General features: G+C 38.7%; 1 protein-coding gene across 1 annotated transcript in view; it reads right to left on the bottom strand.

Moving 5' to 3' along the window:
• LOC124168126 (intraflagellar transport protein 81 homolog) overlaps window positions 1-13,947 on the bottom strand; it is a 328,055-nt gene extending 314,108 nt beyond the window's left edge. Inside the window, exons 1-3 of the mRNA XM_046546249.1 lie at window positions 13,529-13,947; window positions 13,208-13,341; window positions 8,363-8,546 (exon numbers count right to left, since the gene is read on the bottom strand). Of these exons, the coding sequence (XP_046402205.1) occupies window positions 8,363-8,546; window positions 13,208-13,341; window positions 13,529-13,636 (426 nt within the window). The 5' untranslated portion in view covers window positions 13,637-13,947. The remainder of the gene's footprint in view (window positions 1-8,362; window positions 8,547-13,207; window positions 13,342-13,528) is intronic.
• Between the last annotated feature and the right edge of the window lie 5,512 nt (window positions 13,948-19,459).

The following is a 19,459-nucleotide window of genomic DNA, read 5'->3' as shown; positions in this document are numbered from 1 at the left end:
TTTCAGGTGCTGATCTACATGAATTCCTAGGAATTCTAACTCTTCTACCACATTGAAGCAGTTGTTTAGAAAAAGCTGGGAGTGATTCACGTGTCTGTTGCTCTTAGCTGAAAAGATTACAGCTTGCGTTTTTTGACTGTTTATCACTAGATCATTTCCACTGCACCAATTTAACATTTTTTGAAGTACCTGTTCACTAGAAACAATTAGATCATTCACAGTTTTACCAAGAGTTACAACACTTACATCATCAGCAAAGATTACACAATTTTTTTCAACAGCTGATACAAGATTGAAAGGTAGGTCATAAATAAAAATTAGGAACAGAATAGGGCCTAAGACAGATCCTTGAGGAACACCTTTTAAAACTTCCTTTGAGGTAGATAGATATACATCTCCGTCTCGCTTAAAGGCCACCTTCTGATATCGTATTATCCTGTCAACAAGTTCCATCAAATATCGCCTTCCAACCTTAAGCTGATTGTTGTTAAAAAATACCATATTTTTTTCAAATTTTACTTTTTGAATTTCAAAACAATATCCTACCACCCTACCCTCGGATTGCACCCTTTTTTAAGTTGAAGGCAGCGCCCTTTTAGAGGTCCCAGTCCGGCCCTGATGTATTATGTTCTGAACTTAAGACTATGTCACTGGCATTACAATGCCAAGTTTTACAGAGCTATAAGTAGAAGAATAAGAAAATTTGGTCCAAGTTTTTATTGCTGAAACAAAATCAATGAGCATGTTTCAATTTTGGACACAAAATTATAAGAGCATACATGTGATGGCCTCATGTGGAGGATTTCATGGGAAATGTTGAAAGGACATGAAATGAGTTTATGTAGAGGGAAAATATGATTCAAATCAGGAGAATTCTTTCTTGATTAAAGCTCTGCTAATTAGCATTTAGAAATTACATATCTAAAAAATTAACAGAATAGGAAGTAAAAATAATCATTCTTTTCATATTCATAGATTTAGAAAAGGATTCAATTTGTTTTTTAGTCGACTAAAACAACATTCCTGTCAAAAATCTTTATCACATTCTAAATGAAAGCATGTCACCCACAAGGAAAATACATTAATAAAATATATTTATAAAAATCTTGAAATAGGCATTAAAAAAATAGGAAGGATATATGACGCCCATGCCACAATCCAATTAACATTGTATGGATATTAGGGATGGCCAGATTGGATGCCTTGGATCTAAATATCTGCAGATATTGCCCTTCACTGGGTACTTCAGATCCAGATTTGCTGAAGACATCGATCAGGATCCGAGATTTTAAATTAATGCTTCAGTGAATGCAGCGTCCCTTAGGAGAGAGTGGAAGGTGTTCTAATCCTCTATTTGCATGCCCCATTGCACTACAACACTTGTCCTACTCATGAACCATATTCTCTCGTAAGGGTATGCTAAAGAATTTCAACTGTGGAAAATTTTAAAGCAATTTGCAACAGGCACATAGTGTGACTCTCCCCAAGAGATTGAACAACCTTCAGGAGAATCTCAGCGTCATAGGATAATAACCACGTCATAAGTGATTATGTCACATATTTTAGCAAACCACCTTACGCCCTCCATCAGTAGCAAAATTTCCTGCATTCTAGGGCAGCCTTGACCTTGAAACTTGCCCTCAGTCTTTATAAACCCCCACCCAAGAACCACCCCATTAACCTAACTCCTTAGTGCTGATATCTAGTGCACCTGACACTGGATTGTAATATGTCACTGAAAGTATGAAGACTATGCCTGTTCTAAAGCAATGCATGTATGCTGTTTCAAGATGAATAACTAGGGGCACCGAATTTTTGTGAACCCCGAAATTTCCAAGGTCGCACGAAATTCACTTGGTTCCACGAAATTTCGTGTTTAAGCACTTTTTCAGCGAATTTGGTGCAATATTTTCCACCATTGCTGGTAAAAAATACCACGTTACTTTAAGTTTTCTTAAAAAACCGGTATTAAGAACCGATCGCATAAAGTCGGTGCTTTGGAACAGGCTCGAAACAGTGGCGAGGATTTGAATTTGGCACCAAAAGCCAAAATGGTTCGCAGCGTATTCAAGGCTAAAAAGTGAAAAATAGATTCGAAAACGCATACATTCTGATTGCACGGCGTCCATGTTTTTTTTTCTTTTGAGAGTTGCTCCCTATCAAGCGCACTTAAGGGGTCATCAACTTGTCGCTTTTGCCACCATTGTAACATTCTGTAGCCGCTTTCAAACAAGCTTTTCAAGCAAGCTGACTTTTCGCCTGCCACCGGCCACGGCACAGTGACGTTCTTTCAACTTACTGTAGGTCTATGTGTTAAAGGGTGGTGCCACCTTGGGTTACTCTCGAAATGATCCTCGCTCTCTTTTACTTCTATGACACTTTATTCTTCACACTCATACAAACAGGACTCTCCAGCCCAGACACTCTCCGTGTCCCTCCGCTCACTCGACTCTACTCGACTCAACTGTCCTTACGGCTTCTCGACGCGTCCCCCAACACGTCCCCTTGAGCCACCTCTGTTGGTTCACGGTCACTCCCTCAGGGGGCAGCATCTCCCGGGGGGGGGGGACACGCCACCTGGCGGCGTAACAGTCGGCCTCTCCTGACCCCAGGACCGCCCTCGGTCCTCTGCCAGACTGTCAGGGTGCTCGGGTTGACCACCTTGCCGTCATCTTCTTCTTCTGCATTCAAGGGGGAGGTGTCATTTTCTTCTTCTGCATTCAAGGGGGGGTCGTCATCTTCTTCTTCTGCATTCAGGGGGGGGCAACATCAGGGTCTCATGTGATCGGAGCTAAACACAGAGTTGAAGGGTCTTTGAGTGTGTTTTGCACCGGGGATGTCACGTAGGAGGTACCTGTCCCTTGGCAACACTTCGACTACCTGATATGGACCCTTAAACTTTGGTGCTATCTTCCTCGAAGTCCCAGTCGATTGGGCTTCCCTTTCCACTAGCACTAAATCTCCTTGCTGATATTTTCGGGGTGTTTTATGGCACATGTCATACCTTTGCTTTTGCCTCCCTTGGACCACTGCTATTCTAGATAAAGCTTCTGCCCTAACTTGTTCTACGGATCCCATTTCCTCCTTACTGTCACTATCCTGCAACGACAATACTAACCGATTACCTAAGGCATTTCGCGGACTGTACGCAAACAAGAGTTCGTGGGCGCTCTTCCCTGTCGTCTTGTTCACCACTGAGTTCATCGCAAACTGAATCTCACGCAACCCAACGTCCCAGTCACTTCCATCCTCTGATGTGTATTTCGTGGAAATATATATCCCTAGTAATTACACTGTTTGACCTTTCAACCTGCCCGTTTGCTCTTGGGGTGGCTGTCACGTTCTTTATGTGTTTGATCTGATTCTTGCCACAAAACTCTTCGAACTCCTTTGCAGTGAAGGCGGTTCCTCTGTCTGATATCAGACGCTCGGGGCACCCAAATAGGCTAACGATATCCTTCAGCGCTTCACAAACTGGCTTCGTTTTTGTGTTCCTTACTGCTCTCAGCACTATGAACTTGGAGAAGTTATCCTGATAAGCTAGTACGTACTCATGGCCTCTCTTACTTCGTGGAAATGGTCCCAGATGGTCCACATGAACTGTATGAAATGGGGTGGCTACCCTCTCAATTGTGTGTAATGTCCCCTCCTTCATTCCTCCAGTTCTCTTGTGGTAGGCACACTCAATGCAGGCCGCGATGTACTTCTTCACTCTTCGCCTCATTTTTGGAAACCAGAAATGCCTCTTGATCTGTTCAAGAGTGTTCTCCTCTGCGTAGTGCCCTAAATTGTCATAGCTGCCTTTTATGATCTGCCAAATAGCATCTTTAGGAACCACCCACTTGGCTCCTCCGCCTGACTTGCGGCAAACCCGGTTGTCCCTTATGATGCAGTCAGTGTGTACTTGACGTTCGTCGTTGCTACATGCAGGTTTCTTCAATATTCCATGTATCCTCTTAATCTCTGGGTCTTGGAGCTGCATTGTCAGAAGCCAATCTGCTTCATCAATCCTCAAAGTGAATATTTTTAGATCATCAGTCTCGGGTACCTCGGCTTCTTCGACGGGATTCCGGCTAAGGGCATCAACATGGCTCATGCTTCTCCCTGGCCTGCACTCTACGGTGAAATCATACTCTTGTAGTCGCAACCACCATTTTGCGATTCGAGGAAGCATTTCCTTCTTCATCATTGTGGTTTTCAAGGCGTTACAATCTGTTACCACTTTGAATTCTCGGTTAAGTAGATACATCCGGAATTTATCTATCGCTTCTACTACTGCCAATGCCTTAAGTTCATAGCTATGGTACATCTTTTCTGCCTCTGTTGTCTGTCGACTATAATACGCAATGGGCCTTAGAGTTTCACCTTCTCGACTCTGTAACAGGATCCCAGCCAGGCCACTCTTACTGGCGTCTGTGTGTACTTCATGCACCGCCTGCGCGTCGAATAAGGCCAACGTTGGTCACTCCACCAATTTCCTTTTTAATTCTTGGAATGCACTCTGCTGCTCTTGGCCCCACTCAAAAGCTACATCTTTCTTAGTCAGTCATGTCAGGGGTTTGCTAAGAATCGCAAAACCTGGTATAAATCTTCTAAAGAACCTGGTCAATCCCACAAATTGCCTATCTTCGTGGACATTCACGGGCCTACGAAAATCGTTGACTGCCTTAATTTTTCTCTCGCCCGGCTTTATTCCTTTGTAACTTATCTCGAAGCCTAAATAGTCCACCTTGTCCTTGAAGAATTCACACTTTGAGGGCTTCAAAGTCAGACCCACTTCCTTCAGCACCTTGAGGAACCTGGTTAGCTTCTCCAGCCCTTCCTCAACGGTCTTACTTGGGATCAAGACGTCGTCCATGTACACGAGGACGTCTCCAGGTTTTGTCATCCTAGTCACTTTGTTCATCATCTGATTAAAAGCGGCCAGCGCATTGACGAGACCGAAGGGGACCTTTTTAAACTGATACAATCCCTGGGTCGTCACGAAAGCAGTCAGCGGTCTCGACTTAGTCGCCACGGGGATCTGGTAATACCCTGATGCAAGATCAAGCGTAGTGTAATACTTGTTCCCAGCAAGCCTATCAAGCTGTTCCTCGATAGTGGGCATCGGAAACTTGACCTTCTTCGTCTCCCGGTTCAATTCCCTATAGTCAATGCAGAGCCGGTTCTCACCGCTGGCTTTCTTAACAAGTAGTGCTGGGCTTGCGTAATCAGACGTTGATTCCTCTATAATGCCCAACTTTAGCAACTCGTCGACTTCCCTCTGCATCTCTGCTCGTTGTGCATAAGGTAGACGAGACAAAGACGACGTAAACCCGCGACTGTCCTAAAAGGGGGAGAGCTAGAAAACGTATATATACATGCTTTCGTTATCCTGGCGAGGAAAATCTCACACGTAAATATACAGCTGTTGTCTCCCAGGTCAGGAAACGTCCACACGTATATATACGTGTATAGTAGGGAAAAGGTTAAAAATATGTTTAACATGCTGATAAGCATTTTTATTGGTGAATTTATTGTTCTTGGGATAAAAAAGAATACTTGTGACAAGTGAATTTTTATGACGAAACTATTTTTTTATGCGAAATTGCAATTTTATGATGAAATTTTAAACCAAAACTGACAGATTTTTATGACTAAATTCACAGTTTTTATTCACCGATAATCTTTGCCTCAATGAATAACTCATTAAATTTCTTCTTGTTTCCAGCATTCATTCTGTTTATTTGCCCCTTTCTTCCATTGGAATGCAAGGCACGTAATCTTATAATAAAGACATCCATCTTTAAGTCACTTCAGGTTTTGTTTAGTATGGTGAAAGAAATTGCACTGCTTGAAAAAACATCCATTAGCACCGATATTGTCGTCAATGAGTGTGAGGGTCTATGTAATGCCATTTGCATTCTCCTGAAATGTGGAGAGTGTTGTATTTTCAATGGGCGATGCTGTCTGCACTCATGAGCGAATGCTTGCAAAGGTATTTTTTGCAGAGTGAATGTAAGAAAGTGTAAGGTATTTTCCCTACAAAGTCCATACTATGCAACTCACAACATGTATTGAAGTTACATAGAAAATTACCTGAATGCAAGAAAATTTTTCAATAACGTACCATTGATCTCACCCCTATTGGAAAAAATCAGCCGATTCCATTGAAAATTCCAATTGAAATCAATTGAAAATGCCAATTTTCAATGGAATTTCCTTGTTTTCAATGGAATATCCAAAAATTCCATTGGATTTTCAAATTTACAACTGAAAATACGAATATTCCATTGAATATTAGGAAATTCAATGGAATTCGAAGAAAAGATACAATTGAATTTTCAAGTATTCCATTGGAATCTCAAATTTTCAATGGAATTCCCAAATATCCTATTGAAATCTCAAATACTCCATTGAAATCTCAAATACTCAATTGAAATCAAAAATACCGTTATTCATATGTTTACGTGCACATAGTTGTTGTGGTCAGTTGTGGTTAATTTTTTGCTTGTGGAGAAAAGACTATTTAGTATCGATGTTATTTAACCTGTGCTTGATCCCCACAGTGTTGTTTTAGGTCATTCGTGTGTTTCTTCCGTGATATATAGTGGAAGTCTTGATGTGATTGTTGTGCTGTAGTGTGTTCATTTAGTAATGTATCGTTTGCCTTCAGTTTTTTGACTGGTTATACTAACGTTTGTGTTTAAAATGTAAGCATATTTATATAACTTAATTATGCGTACGTGCGTTACGTCGCCGACAAAAAACTACTAGCATTGTCAGAATAGTGTGTATCACGCAGGTTTGTTTGTGTGAAGTGAAATTCCCGTGTTCTTGTATAAACATGAGTGACATGTTTCTGTTGTGAAAAACAAGTTATGTTGGCTTCATGTCAAACCAGAAGTATATTTATCAGTATTTTAAAGAAGCCTTTCTTAGATAAAGATGTGTGAGATATTTGTTGGTGAAGTTGTTATCGCTAATCGCGGAAAAACGTCTTCTTTTCGACAACTATTCAACGTTGTTTGAACTGGTAAAAGATGTGGCTCTCATGGTATAGTTGTTGTTCTGATAATCATGGCAAAACTATACAGATTTTCGATAACTATTCATGATTGTGAGAAGTGATGTAAGATGTGGAAAAGCCCAATTAAAGTTTTCATGACACTGCTTCTAAAAATATTTCAACTTTAATTTTTGTTCACATGTTTTATTTATTCAGAATTCGGGATTCGTGAAATTTAGATGTTAAGTATATTCTACCTAATAATAAGTTTACCATATTGGATGCATTAATGTATTTGTAATTTTTTCAATTGAACTGTTCCATTGAAAAGTGACAAATTTCAATGGAATTTTTTTTCAATTGTAAAAATTTTCATTTGAACGGTTCCATTGAAAATTTTTCAATTGAACTGTTCCGTTGAAATTTGTCACTTTTCAATGGAACATTTCAATTGAATTTTTTCCCATTGATTTTTTCCAATAGGGACATAGCACATCTTTTTTTAATATATGTAGTTCAAAAACACATTAATACTTAAATAGTAATGATTCAAGGAACAGAATACAGTGAAACCTGCATCACAACGAAGGGGCAAATTTAAAATATGTAAGTAGGTAAAAGGCAAAAATTCAGCTCAACCATTCATCCTTTTTCATGAAATTCAACTTGTTTACATCTTGTCATAAATGATAAAAAGTCACCTAATTGCATTTCTATCAGTAAAAAATGAAGATAAAAATACGTCATCAGCTTAAAAACCCTGAGATATCAAATTTGACCCTTTCGACCTACTAGTGTTAATATAATTATGTTACTCAAGGTTTCGGGAATTACGATCAACTATGTACGAATTCCCAACATTCTTCTTACATCAACAAATCTAAGACATGAAGACATCTGGCCATATCTCCACATGGGTGAACAGGGATATGTAGCTAAAATGGTGGACATCATGATTCCCATAGTGAAAGCCTATGCGACAACTCAACATGGTGAGGAGTAGTGGTGAGGGTGCAATTTATAGGACTCTGATTTGCAGCTGCTCGCTACACCATCTAATGTCAAAGGGATGCACTAAATTATCAACATCATGCATAGCATATCCTATGATGCTCAAAAGAGTTACGTGTTTTATGCATAATTTTTATTTTATAATTTATAAACTTGGTGCTTGGAGCTCACTAACTTCGTGCTTATCAAAATTTAAAAAAATACACTATTTTTTTCAGAAATAGTTCTTCATGAATAAGCACTCCTAAGTGAAGACTGGACATGCATGAGTAATTTAAATAATGAAGATGATCATGCATCTCACTACCACTGAATAGTAACAAATATTTGCATAATAAGAATAACACAATACATATTTCTAACCTGCTGACTGAGAGTAGCAACTTCGGCATCATAGATTACTTCGGGTGGGATTTCAACTTTGACAAGGTACTTAGCCAAGTACGCTCTTCTCTTTAATTCAGTAATAGGTTTCTCCAATATCCACTGCAGAATAGAGCACACAACAGCCTTATCACCCTCCACCAATTTTCGTCGAAAGTTTTCCCTGAAATAACATGAGAGCCATCAGATAAAAGTCCTTAGTGGTGCTCTTCCAAGATTTTAAATTCAGTTCAAATAAAAATCTTTGTCGCACACAAATTAAAAAGAGAATTTTGAGAAAATAAACAGATTAAGAAAAATTATTTTGATAATACGAATGAATGCCTCAAATATTGGAGTTTTCAATTACAAAAATGTACAATGAGTCAAAAAAAAAATTTCTAAGCTCTTGATCATACAGGATATAGGTAGTCATTTAAACTTTCTGTAAAAACACACAGTTTGTAAATAGAAAAAATAAACACAAGTATTAGTACATGAATTATAAATTTCAAAAAACAAATTCTAAGGCAAATATAAAAATTATAGATAGAACACCCATACAAAAAAATCTGTGCTGCAACTGCACTAAATCTGCACAGTTTCTGGACTAAATTCTGTGTTTAGCACAGTCACAGTGCACTTTTCTGTGCTAAATACACTATGGCAGTTGGACTTTGAGAAGAACTGTGCTTTTAAAGTGCTGAATCACTATGCTGTAACTGTGCTAGAGCTCCGACTTGTCATTTATCGGAGAAAATATTTACTTTTTATTTCATTATACGATTAATTGTCATTTCCATGAGAAAATGAATGCATAAAATATTTAATAAATTGTATAATGACATTACTGTGGCAATGCACAACTCCAGCTTGCTTATTATTTTGGTAAACTATGGTCAGAAGAACAACTTACACTGATACTCAGCCAACTTTGCTCCACACCGTTGGCATTGCACCATTACTTGTTTACCTGCTCTCATCCTCTGAATTTTACGCTATATGATAGATACGTCAATATAAGATCAATGATAAGAACATGAAGAAGTGAACATCACATCACGTACATTTAGCCGGGATTCGAACCCGGATCTCCCGATTGCCGGTCAGGTGTGTTAGCCAGTTACACCACCAAGCCATTTTCTCAGAGCGAACTTCCATCGTCGCAGACCAGCGACAAAATACAGGTTTTCACCCCGACAGTGGCTTAGTAAGCATCACCCTCGCCACATGTGCCACAATGTGGAATTGTGACGTCAACATCTTGTTCAGTAAATCCCATCCCAAAGTTCGCTCTGAGAAGACGGCTTGGTGGTGTAACTGGCTAACACACCTGACCGGGTATCTGGAGATCCGGGTTCAAATCCCGGCTAAGTCAAATATTTTTTCATGGCGAACTTCATCCTTTGATGTGTTTAACTTTGCACCCGTGTGCGTGACTGCATACAAAGTCACTTGTTCCTGCAGTGCTTAGTGTTGATAATTCTACTGTATATTTTATATGCAGTACTTAGTAGACTTATACCTCTGCAATTCTCAGGGTTATTTCTCTTTCCCTTTTTATGCCTAACAACGCCTAAAAACGTACATCGCGAGAGCAAAAGATCTAACAAGTCCACAGTTAGTAGATGTTTTCATAACGATCAAAACTTTCGAAGTGAGGAAACGAAATTTCATTGGCCGATTGCAAAAATTGGGCAAGATTGGGCAATGGGTGAGACAGAGGAAGCACACATATTTCATATTTATTATTGAGGATACCAACTCAGTGACATTATACAACTTATAACATAATTTTTAACGCAATAACATTTATTAATCAAAACTATCTTACGGAACCATAGCATTAGCGAAGGCGCACACTCGCCAAGCCCTGATGTCGCACGCTGTCAACAGTTCGCCCGTCCAGCGCCTCCACCATGCTTCAGATGGTCTTCTCCATGTACTCCAATCAATTTTGGAATTGGCTCTTTCCCAATTTTAGCATTTGGATCACCAGCTATTATTAAGTAGTCCCTATAATTTAACTTCCCATTATTTATTATTTGTTCATCCCATAGTGTTAAAAAGAAATCTAAAAGGCAATATATTTCGGAGAGAGGTGTGTCATTACATGTTGGTACCAATATGTAAGTTGGTAAGAAAATAAAGGAAGCCATTTGAGAAAGTTCCAGAGGACAGACGTACTCAGACCATATGCTCTTTTAATTACTTCCGAATTGTCTTGAACCAAGATATGCACTATAGGTCAGTGTCTCTCCTATTATAGGTCTTAACACCACCATCTAGTATATAGAAAAGAAAGGATGAAGAAAGACACACTGGAGCTATTGGAAAACTTAGGCTATTCTGATTCTGCTCCACTTCCTTAGTGGTGCTTCAAAACATTTATCTTCAATGTTAGGGCTTTAAAATTACTGATGTTGTTACTTGTGAGCAGTAGAGCACAAGATACTCTTAATGCTCCATTGCTTTCCTTCTTGCTCATCCCTCCCTTCCCCACCCAGAATGATACGTAACGCACCAAGCCCATTTAACGGCCCTCACCATCAGCAGCTGAAAACCTACCTCCCACTGCTTCCGCCCACCACCCTTTCAACTGACTATGTATTTGTATTCTGACTAGAGCTAATTTTTCTTGAACTTTTAGCTAGATAATGTCACTCTATCACTATACTATGGTCAGCAAAATCAAAAGCTCAAGTGGACTTTTGACAGCCTAATTGAAATTTCATCTGCTCCTATTGTGAAGGATTTACACAAAGTCAAGCTCACAACCATTACTATGTCTTTACCATTCCATAAAATTTCGGAAACCATTTCCAATTACTTCCTCAACTAATAATGAAATTGAGATAGATTGATTGATACCAATGATTATCAAATATGTAGGAGGCTGTGCAGGTAGCTGGAAGTTATAAATATGATGGATACACGCAGAAAACATCTGAGAGAAGGACAAACACATTTTCAATGGAATATATGTTTTCCAATACTATTAGAAAACTGACCGACAGTGCATCTAGTGCATGGATGCTCCTCCAAACACAGCTGTATTCAGCTACACGCACAAGTGAGGTCCACAGGCTCATGTGACTCTCACAATGTATGTCCTGCAATGCAGTCTCTGACTCATCTTTTCTTTCCTGACCATACTATCTAAAGACCCAGCTGTTAAATTGAATTTTTTTGTATTAATCGCTGTGCCTTATCTTTGTTCAATTGTCCATTCTTTCGACCTTCTTTTTTCTTTTGTTACGTATGAATGACGATTTTCCTTTTTTTGCACTAGTTGTACGTTTTATTGTGAACATGACGGTGGTCAATTAAAATCAGTTTTTTCTTGATACGTCAGCGTCCATCTCCTTTATTGAAATGAAGAATGAATTAGCAAACCCCACAGACCCCTCTCTTAATCTGCTTAATCTTGGACATGCACACTTCCCCTCCCCACTCATCTAAGCCCATGTGCACAGCGCCTATAGGAAGACAACAGACACTCTTTTAGTGCTAAACCACAAAGACAGATCCATCGTTGACCCAAAAATTAGCAAACATATATTCCATCATTCATGTACTGTGCATCATGCTCTGCCTCAGAATTGTCATTACTGATGGATGGTTGCTTCCCACATTATGTCCACAAATTCCTCGGGTGAGTTTCCTTCTTCTCCTCTGAGGAATTAGCACAATAATTAAAATTCAGAGGTACCTTGCATTCTCTTTTACCTGTGCCTATAACACTTTTCTGCAAAAAAAAGTTCAAAAAATGCTTGGCTACAATTGAGGGTGTTTCTGACTAATTTTGGGTCGCTGAATCCGAAAATGACCTCCGTTTTTTCTATCACCCTCCATTTTTACGAGCAACCCCTAAATTAGAGAAAACTACCCAGTATCTAAACTTATCGCTTTTCAAGGGACTTTTACTAATGTTATCTGCTTCTGATAGAAAAAACTGATGTTTTAAGGTAATCAAGGTCTTGAGAGAGACAGACTTGACTGGGGTTGAAAAGATTTAGGGGGTGAAAATTGAAAGGAAATTTTAAAAAACATTGAAATAGCCATTTTTTTCGTTTTTTATTGCACATGATATGATACCTTATGGAAAAATTTTTAAGGGATAAATGCACTGTTCACCCCCACCCCATTTTGTAAAGGATTACTATAACATAAAATATAAGAGGTGAAGGGGGGGTACAGCAAGGGGTATGTAAAGACTAAGTAATGGTTGTGGGCTTGACTTTGTGGAAATCCTTCACAATAGGAAGAGATGAAATTTCAATTTGGCTGTCAAAAGTCCACTTGAGGTTCAGTTTTTTCAATCAGAAGCAGATAATATTAGTAGAAGTCCCTTGAAAAGCGATAAGTTTTGATACAGGGTAGTTTTCCCTAATTTAGGGGTTGCTCGTAAAAATGGAGGGTGATAGAAAACACGGAGGTCATTTTCAGATTCAGCGACCCAAAATTAGTCAGAAACACCCTCAATTGTAGCCGGGCATTTTTTGAACTTTTTTTTGCAGAACAGTGTAATTTTTCATTGTGATATGTCCACAAGACATTTTACTATGTGTCACCATAGACAACTACTTACCACGAACTGTGTACGTAAGTTCACTTTGAGGAGCACGCATGAGGCCCTTCAGCAAAGGATATTAGACTAGTCTGAAAGATTCAAGTGTATACAATAAAGTTTGGCAATAATGCAGACAATAGCTATTGGCTGAAGAGCAAAATTTTACTTCCTTCGAAAAATAATTTCCCTTTAGTTGGTTGGTTACCTCGAAAACATGGCACGAGCATATTCCCCATATTGAGAAGCAAACTGGGAACAGGATTATAACTTACGCTATTATATCCGGTGGCCTATACTTGATCGCTCTAAGCATGCCCAGCATTCTCACAGCCATTTTTTCGGGGTTTTCCTCTTGAATATCCACTTTGTTCCGTGGGTCAATTTCAGCCAACACATCTGTCAATACCTAAATAATATATTTCCACTTAGAACAAGCATAAGTACACTTCTTTAGGAGTCAGAAAATTGTACACATAAAAGTTATATTGTGGTAAAGCCACTCATCAAGAAAAACTATCACTATTCTTAACAATAAAATATTTAAATTAGCATGTTATGTGACGAAATACTGGCTGTTCACGTAAAATCAGTACCTGCAAAACCTGTTCAGAACTTAATGAATCAAAAGAAATAATACTGAAGTTCTTCTTCCACGGAGATTTCTTCAGCTCTGAGACAATGAACCTAAGATTCTCATTCATGCTCGAGTGTTCAACACACACAACAATATCAAAAAATTACGCGGAAAATTGTCACTAACTGGTTTCTACTGAGTAGAAGAAATTAAATCTCACTCTCACGATAACTGTGTCCCATGAACTTTTCACGGGCTTACATATTTTTTAGCCGACTACACTGTTACTGCCCCACCGTTTACGCTGATTTATCTCGATTTACGAGCAAGTGTGTCACCGTTTGGTTTGGTGTTTACGCCGTTGCTCGTTGCTATGGAAACGAGGATTGTTTTTTTTATCGTATTCAAATGGCCGACAGTAGCAGCACCGTCGCGACGCCCTTGTTTCTTTCGATTTTCATTCCCTGGAGCAAGGCCCTTATATACTGGTTACTAATCTTCGGCTCAATGTTGTTGCCTTGACTGACGCTCCCACCCCTCAAACCCCTTCAGAGAAACTCTGGCGCGCGGTGGCGCTACCACTAGGGGAAATATGGAACTAACTGCGGTCTCGGCGGCGGTTCGAAAGCAAATCTGGACGAGATGGAGTGATAAGAGTCGGATGTGGACGAATTATAGGAGGAACGATTAGATTAATTGAATAATTTCACCATGAAAATGCGCTATGGGCTGTAAATCACTAGTTTCTTAGTTTCGGCGGGTAAATAGGACCTAGTGAAGCCAAAGTAACAATAAATTTATCTGCATTAGGGTTTTACCCAACTCTCGGAATTTTCTGATTAAATGCTATGATCGAAGGCGGCGGCAGTTGGAAAAAAACATATAGGTACATATAAAGGCATTTCTCCCGTTAACGGCCATTTTACACCGTGCACATAATTGCACAAACTGATGAATTTACTATGGCGCTGTCAAAATAACATCGTGCAAAGCGATAAAGTGCTAGAACGAATACATGCAAGATGGTGAAATAGCCCCTATTCTAATTTCATTGAAATATCCGTGCAATTGCACGCCAGATGGAGATAGAATAAGATCTCATGATGGCCACTGCTAGTCTTCTTTACAGAGTGAGTCAACACTTCCAATGGTCATTTTAACAAAACACAACAAAGAGTCACTCTCTCGTTGCCTAGGGTCCGGTCTCCCAGATGCCAACGTATGGTGAGGATATGATTGATCAGTTCACCTTACGCATGCTTATATAGGGTTATGTTATGCAAGCAGTTACATAACATACAGGGTGAATTCTGAAAGTGATGCAATTGAATAACCCGTGCCACCCCAATTGGTTGGAGTGGGATCAAACTACTTGGAGTAGGAGGAATGGACTCTAATCATTGTTGCAAGACCAATCTGATCGCTTTCTAAGCTATGGAAGGACGTAAGTTATTATAAACCCCCCCTTGGCCGACCTTGTCAAGGAAAAAAATGGAATCAACAGTCGAGCAAAGTTTAAGTTTTATGCTAAATATCTTTAGGAAACGAAATAAGTTGTGAGGCTTCTAGCGACTCTGTTCTGCCCTACTCACAAGTTTTGAGGGAGTTAAAAGCCTTTACAATAATAATAATATGCCTTTATTCAGGCGAGGTTGAGACTATGAAGTCCCCTCTTCCACCTATTGAAGGGCTCCTTGCCACAACATGCTACGAATCCACACCCTGGTTCCTGGCCAAACACCAGATTCGTATGCTGCCTCACCTGTAGTCCGGAGGTCACCCCATCAGATATTTTTGTGCAAGTTAGGATTAAGGCAGCCCTGAAATGAACCCATTCTTCATCCATAGAAGAGATACAAACAGCCATGAAAAAGACCTTACGAGAAGCCTCCGAAGAAACCTCCTTGGGCATGTACTCAGTCACAGCACAGTCGCTGGAAAAAAATGTGCAGAGGCCTAAAGACAGTACTTAATCAATTTCTTATTACTCTAAATTAATGACACAATATCCAGATCACAAAGGAAATATAGTTAATTATTAACCTATGCTATTTAATGTCTCTTTAGAAGTGCACCCTATAACATTTATTGAATTAGAAATATAGAGCGGCTGTAAAATATAAAAGACCATTTCAATGCACTACTCTCCAGTGTTAGGAAAAATCTGAGAGAGTAAAAAGTTCTCTCTTATCTTTTGGAAATAATCACTAGGATTACCTCTATCAGGAAAAAAAACACCTTTTGAAGCTTACCAACATTTATTTCAGAGAAAAATTGATAAGCAAACATTTTCAGGTATACATTCTATCAAAAGGAAGTAAATTTCCACATCAATTCGTCAAACAACATCTCTCTATAATGTCATGAAACAGACAGCCATAAAAAGCATCAATTATTCTCCTGAAAACGGATTAAATAAAAGCTGACTGTAAGTTCTTCATTTGAATTCTAGTAGGAAACAGCCACCATAGGTCTTGAATATTGAAGTCCACTGATGAATCATCTTAAGGAACAGCCTTCAAGGAGTTTCACAGACATCATATTAGCTGATAGAACAAATAATAAAAAAGGATTAGTACAAGTATAAGGGCTAATAACAAAACCATGATAAGAAATTTAAAATAAAAAATGTCCAAAATTTAAGAAATTAGACCAAGGTATTTAAAACATATTAAGTCACAAAGAACACAAATATAAGTAATGTGAGTGAGAGTAAATTATTGAATAAACTGAATAAGAATAGGAAAAAAATAAATATTCAGGCTTACAATTAGATAATGATCAATAAACAAAATTAGTTCACAAATTTGGCATTTAAAGTAATGATTTCTTAATGATTTTATAAATAATTAAATAGTCATCCATGAATTCCTAACAGTCAAAATGTAAAATTCATAGCATGAGCTAAAAAAATTGAGCCATCAGCAGTAAACACTATCCCACTGAAAGCGCAAGTTTTATTAGAACACATTTCCCAAAACTACATCACATCAAATTATTTTCACACGTTCATGGTTCACTGGTTTCATATACCAGTTTATCATGTGGAAATATGAACAATAATGAGTCCTTCTCTAGACTGTGAGAATGGAATTGAGAAGCAGGATAGATGCAGGTGAAATGTATCTCATGATCCAATATATAATAGATTTGCCAGTGATCATTTTAAAAACCTGGAATTTGCTAGAGATGAGAACATGGCCCATAAGGACATTGCCCCATCTCAATTCAATGCTAAGGTAAGCCCTCCTCTGGGGCAAATGTGCAGAAAACTCGGTTAAATAAATCAAGCCGGTGTCCCACAGTCAAATTTGCATCCAAATATTTGCCTCAATATGTTTGGAATAAAAATTTTGTTGCAAAAATTTGCATGCAATGGGACAGGGGTTCCCCACGATGGACTAAAAACAAACGAAAGACAATGTTTATGTATACAAATTTGGAAGCTTGTGGAAGTGAAGTATTCTGTCTTTTTAGCAGTTGAAATCATCTGAACAGGCCTCTTGAACATTAAAGAGAAAGAAAACAGAAGGAATGCTGAACTTGGCGTTGGCTGGAAAGCGTTGGAGTAAGCGTGCTTAACATATTGGAGAAGGAGTTGCTCACTGATGTTCCTGTATATTACTGATATTAATTGACAATAAGTGAGGATATTTTCATGTCCCTTATAAGCAAGGTTGAGGGCAGAATAAAATGCCAGGATACAAACGTGAGGCAGTTTATTCCCGCAAGGAAAATGTTATTAATAAGTGATGGACATGGTCATTGAAATGTTATGAATTAATAGTGCTTTAATACCTAAAGTAAATCTTTTATTCTTTCCAAAACACCCCCTCCTTGTATTGTGAGTCTAAAAGAAAGCTTCCTTCTCATTAAACATGAACTCATTTACACATTACAGATTTCCTAGTTGAGAGCTTCCATCGCGTATTCCATACAGTATTTATGAAAAATACTCCACCGGTTTCGACCTTTTCAGGTCTTATCAAGAGGTGAACGATAATGAACATGACCTGAAAAGGTAGAAACCGGTTGGGTTTTTGATGCATACTGTATGGAATGCAACAAATTTTATTTTTGTGTCCATTATATATATTTATTAATTAATATGCTCATGCAGACGATAAATAACCTATGTGGCCTGTGTGTCAGCGTTTGGCGCTTCTCTTTTGTCAAAGGTCCAGTGATTGGTTGGTTTCATCCAATTGGATGAAAATTTAGAACCTGTCCTACCCATTTGGACAAAACCGTGTTTTGTACAAACCAAAGGACCAAAAGCCAGTTGGATGAAATTTTGACCGTGTGATAGGGTGAACGTCAGTTGTATCAAATTTTGATGCAAATTTGACCCTTGGACATCGGCTTCAAATAACTGTGGTGCCCTACTGTATATTCAGAGTGTATACGCTCACATTTATGAACTTTGATGGTTACTTTACTATGAACTGTGGATAGTGATGTGCTTGGTAGAGGCATCAATTCCGAATGGCTTAACAATAAATTCAAAAGGCTTCTGAGCAGGACAGTGAATAAAAAGTGATAAAAAATTGTCTTCATAGTGACAATTGGCCTAAAGAGTTAAGATTTTATGAGCTTATCCAACATGAATTGGGTGAAATTAATTAATTGCTAATTTAGAGGGGCAAGAATAGTACGTATTACCAAAAGTTCTCCAGGAGTGTAAGTCAAGTCGTAGTTCACAAAGGTCATATGGAGGTTGTTAGTATGAAGAAAATTTTAAGAACCAAGGTTTGGAGGAAAAGTATGCAAAAAGATGTTGAACAGTGGTGTAGATCCTGCCATGAATGTCAGTTAGTGGCTAGGAGTGACCCACTAGAACCAATAGTACGATCTGAATTGCCATGTCAACCATTGTAAGTTTGTATTTCCTTGGCCCCTAACCATCAGGTGGCAATTTGTTGATAGTGTTAGATTTGCACAGTCCTTATTTGTCTAAAGGCTTGTTCGCACGGTATGGTTTGCTAAAATCTATTTCATCAGATAATGGACCACCATTTAAAGATGCAGGATTTCAGAGGTTTCTGAAAGATTTAAATATTATCCATCATTTTTCTACACCATATTGGCCCCGGGCAAATGGAGCGGTAGGATGCCAAAACAGGAACATTATGAAAAGATTAAGGATTGCTGGTGCATAAAAGATAAGTTGGATAGAGGAACTTCTGATATACCTATCCTCATATTGAGCCACTCCCCACTTGGTAACAGGTTGCCCACCAGCAGCGTTGTTTTTAGGATGCAAGATTTGGTAAAAAAAATTCCTGATTTACAGTTATGTATGCAGGTGAACCTGATATTAGCTGTAATAATTAGAGACAGGGAGTTAATGTTGAAAGATGATGGTAAATTGTATGCTCATTTAAACTGTCTTGCAAAGCCTAGTCTTGTGGAACCAGGGGATGTGGTGTTAATGAAACAAGCTTGGGAAAACAAACTATCCACTCCCTTTAGACAAGATCCTGTGACCATTATAGAATCTAATGGAAATTCGGAGTTGATTTATGATAATCAAGGGAAACCTCATAGAAGGAATACTTCTCATGCTAAACCATATCTTCAGAGGGAACAAGAGAATGGGAATAAGGAAGAGAACTACAATGAGCTAACACCAAGGGAGGATATAGTACAGTAGAGGACCAAAAATACGGAATCCAGAAACCCAAAAAAAACCAGAAATCTAAAATGTTTGAAAATTCTTCTGCATAGGGTTTCGACTAGACACCTCGTGGCACCGGCCTCTGAGCCTTGTTCTGGGACGAGTAGGATGTTAGCACACTCTGTAAACATACACTAACAACCTGGGCACTTAGGGATCTCAAATATCAAGCACAAGAGCCTGAACACATTTATAAATTAATTAATTAACAAAACATACCATGAAGACCAGAAATCCAGAAACCCTTTGGTCCCAAGCTTTCCGGATTTGAGG

The sequence above is a fragment of the Ischnura elegans genome, chromosome 11 (assembly GCF_921293095.1).
Source record: "Ischnura elegans chromosome 11, ioIscEleg1.1, whole genome shotgun sequence".
Classification (NCBI taxonomy): domain Eukaryota; kingdom Metazoa; phylum Arthropoda; class Insecta; order Odonata; family Coenagrionidae; genus Ischnura; species Ischnura elegans.
This window is presented reverse-complemented; position numbering and strand designations above follow the sequence as displayed.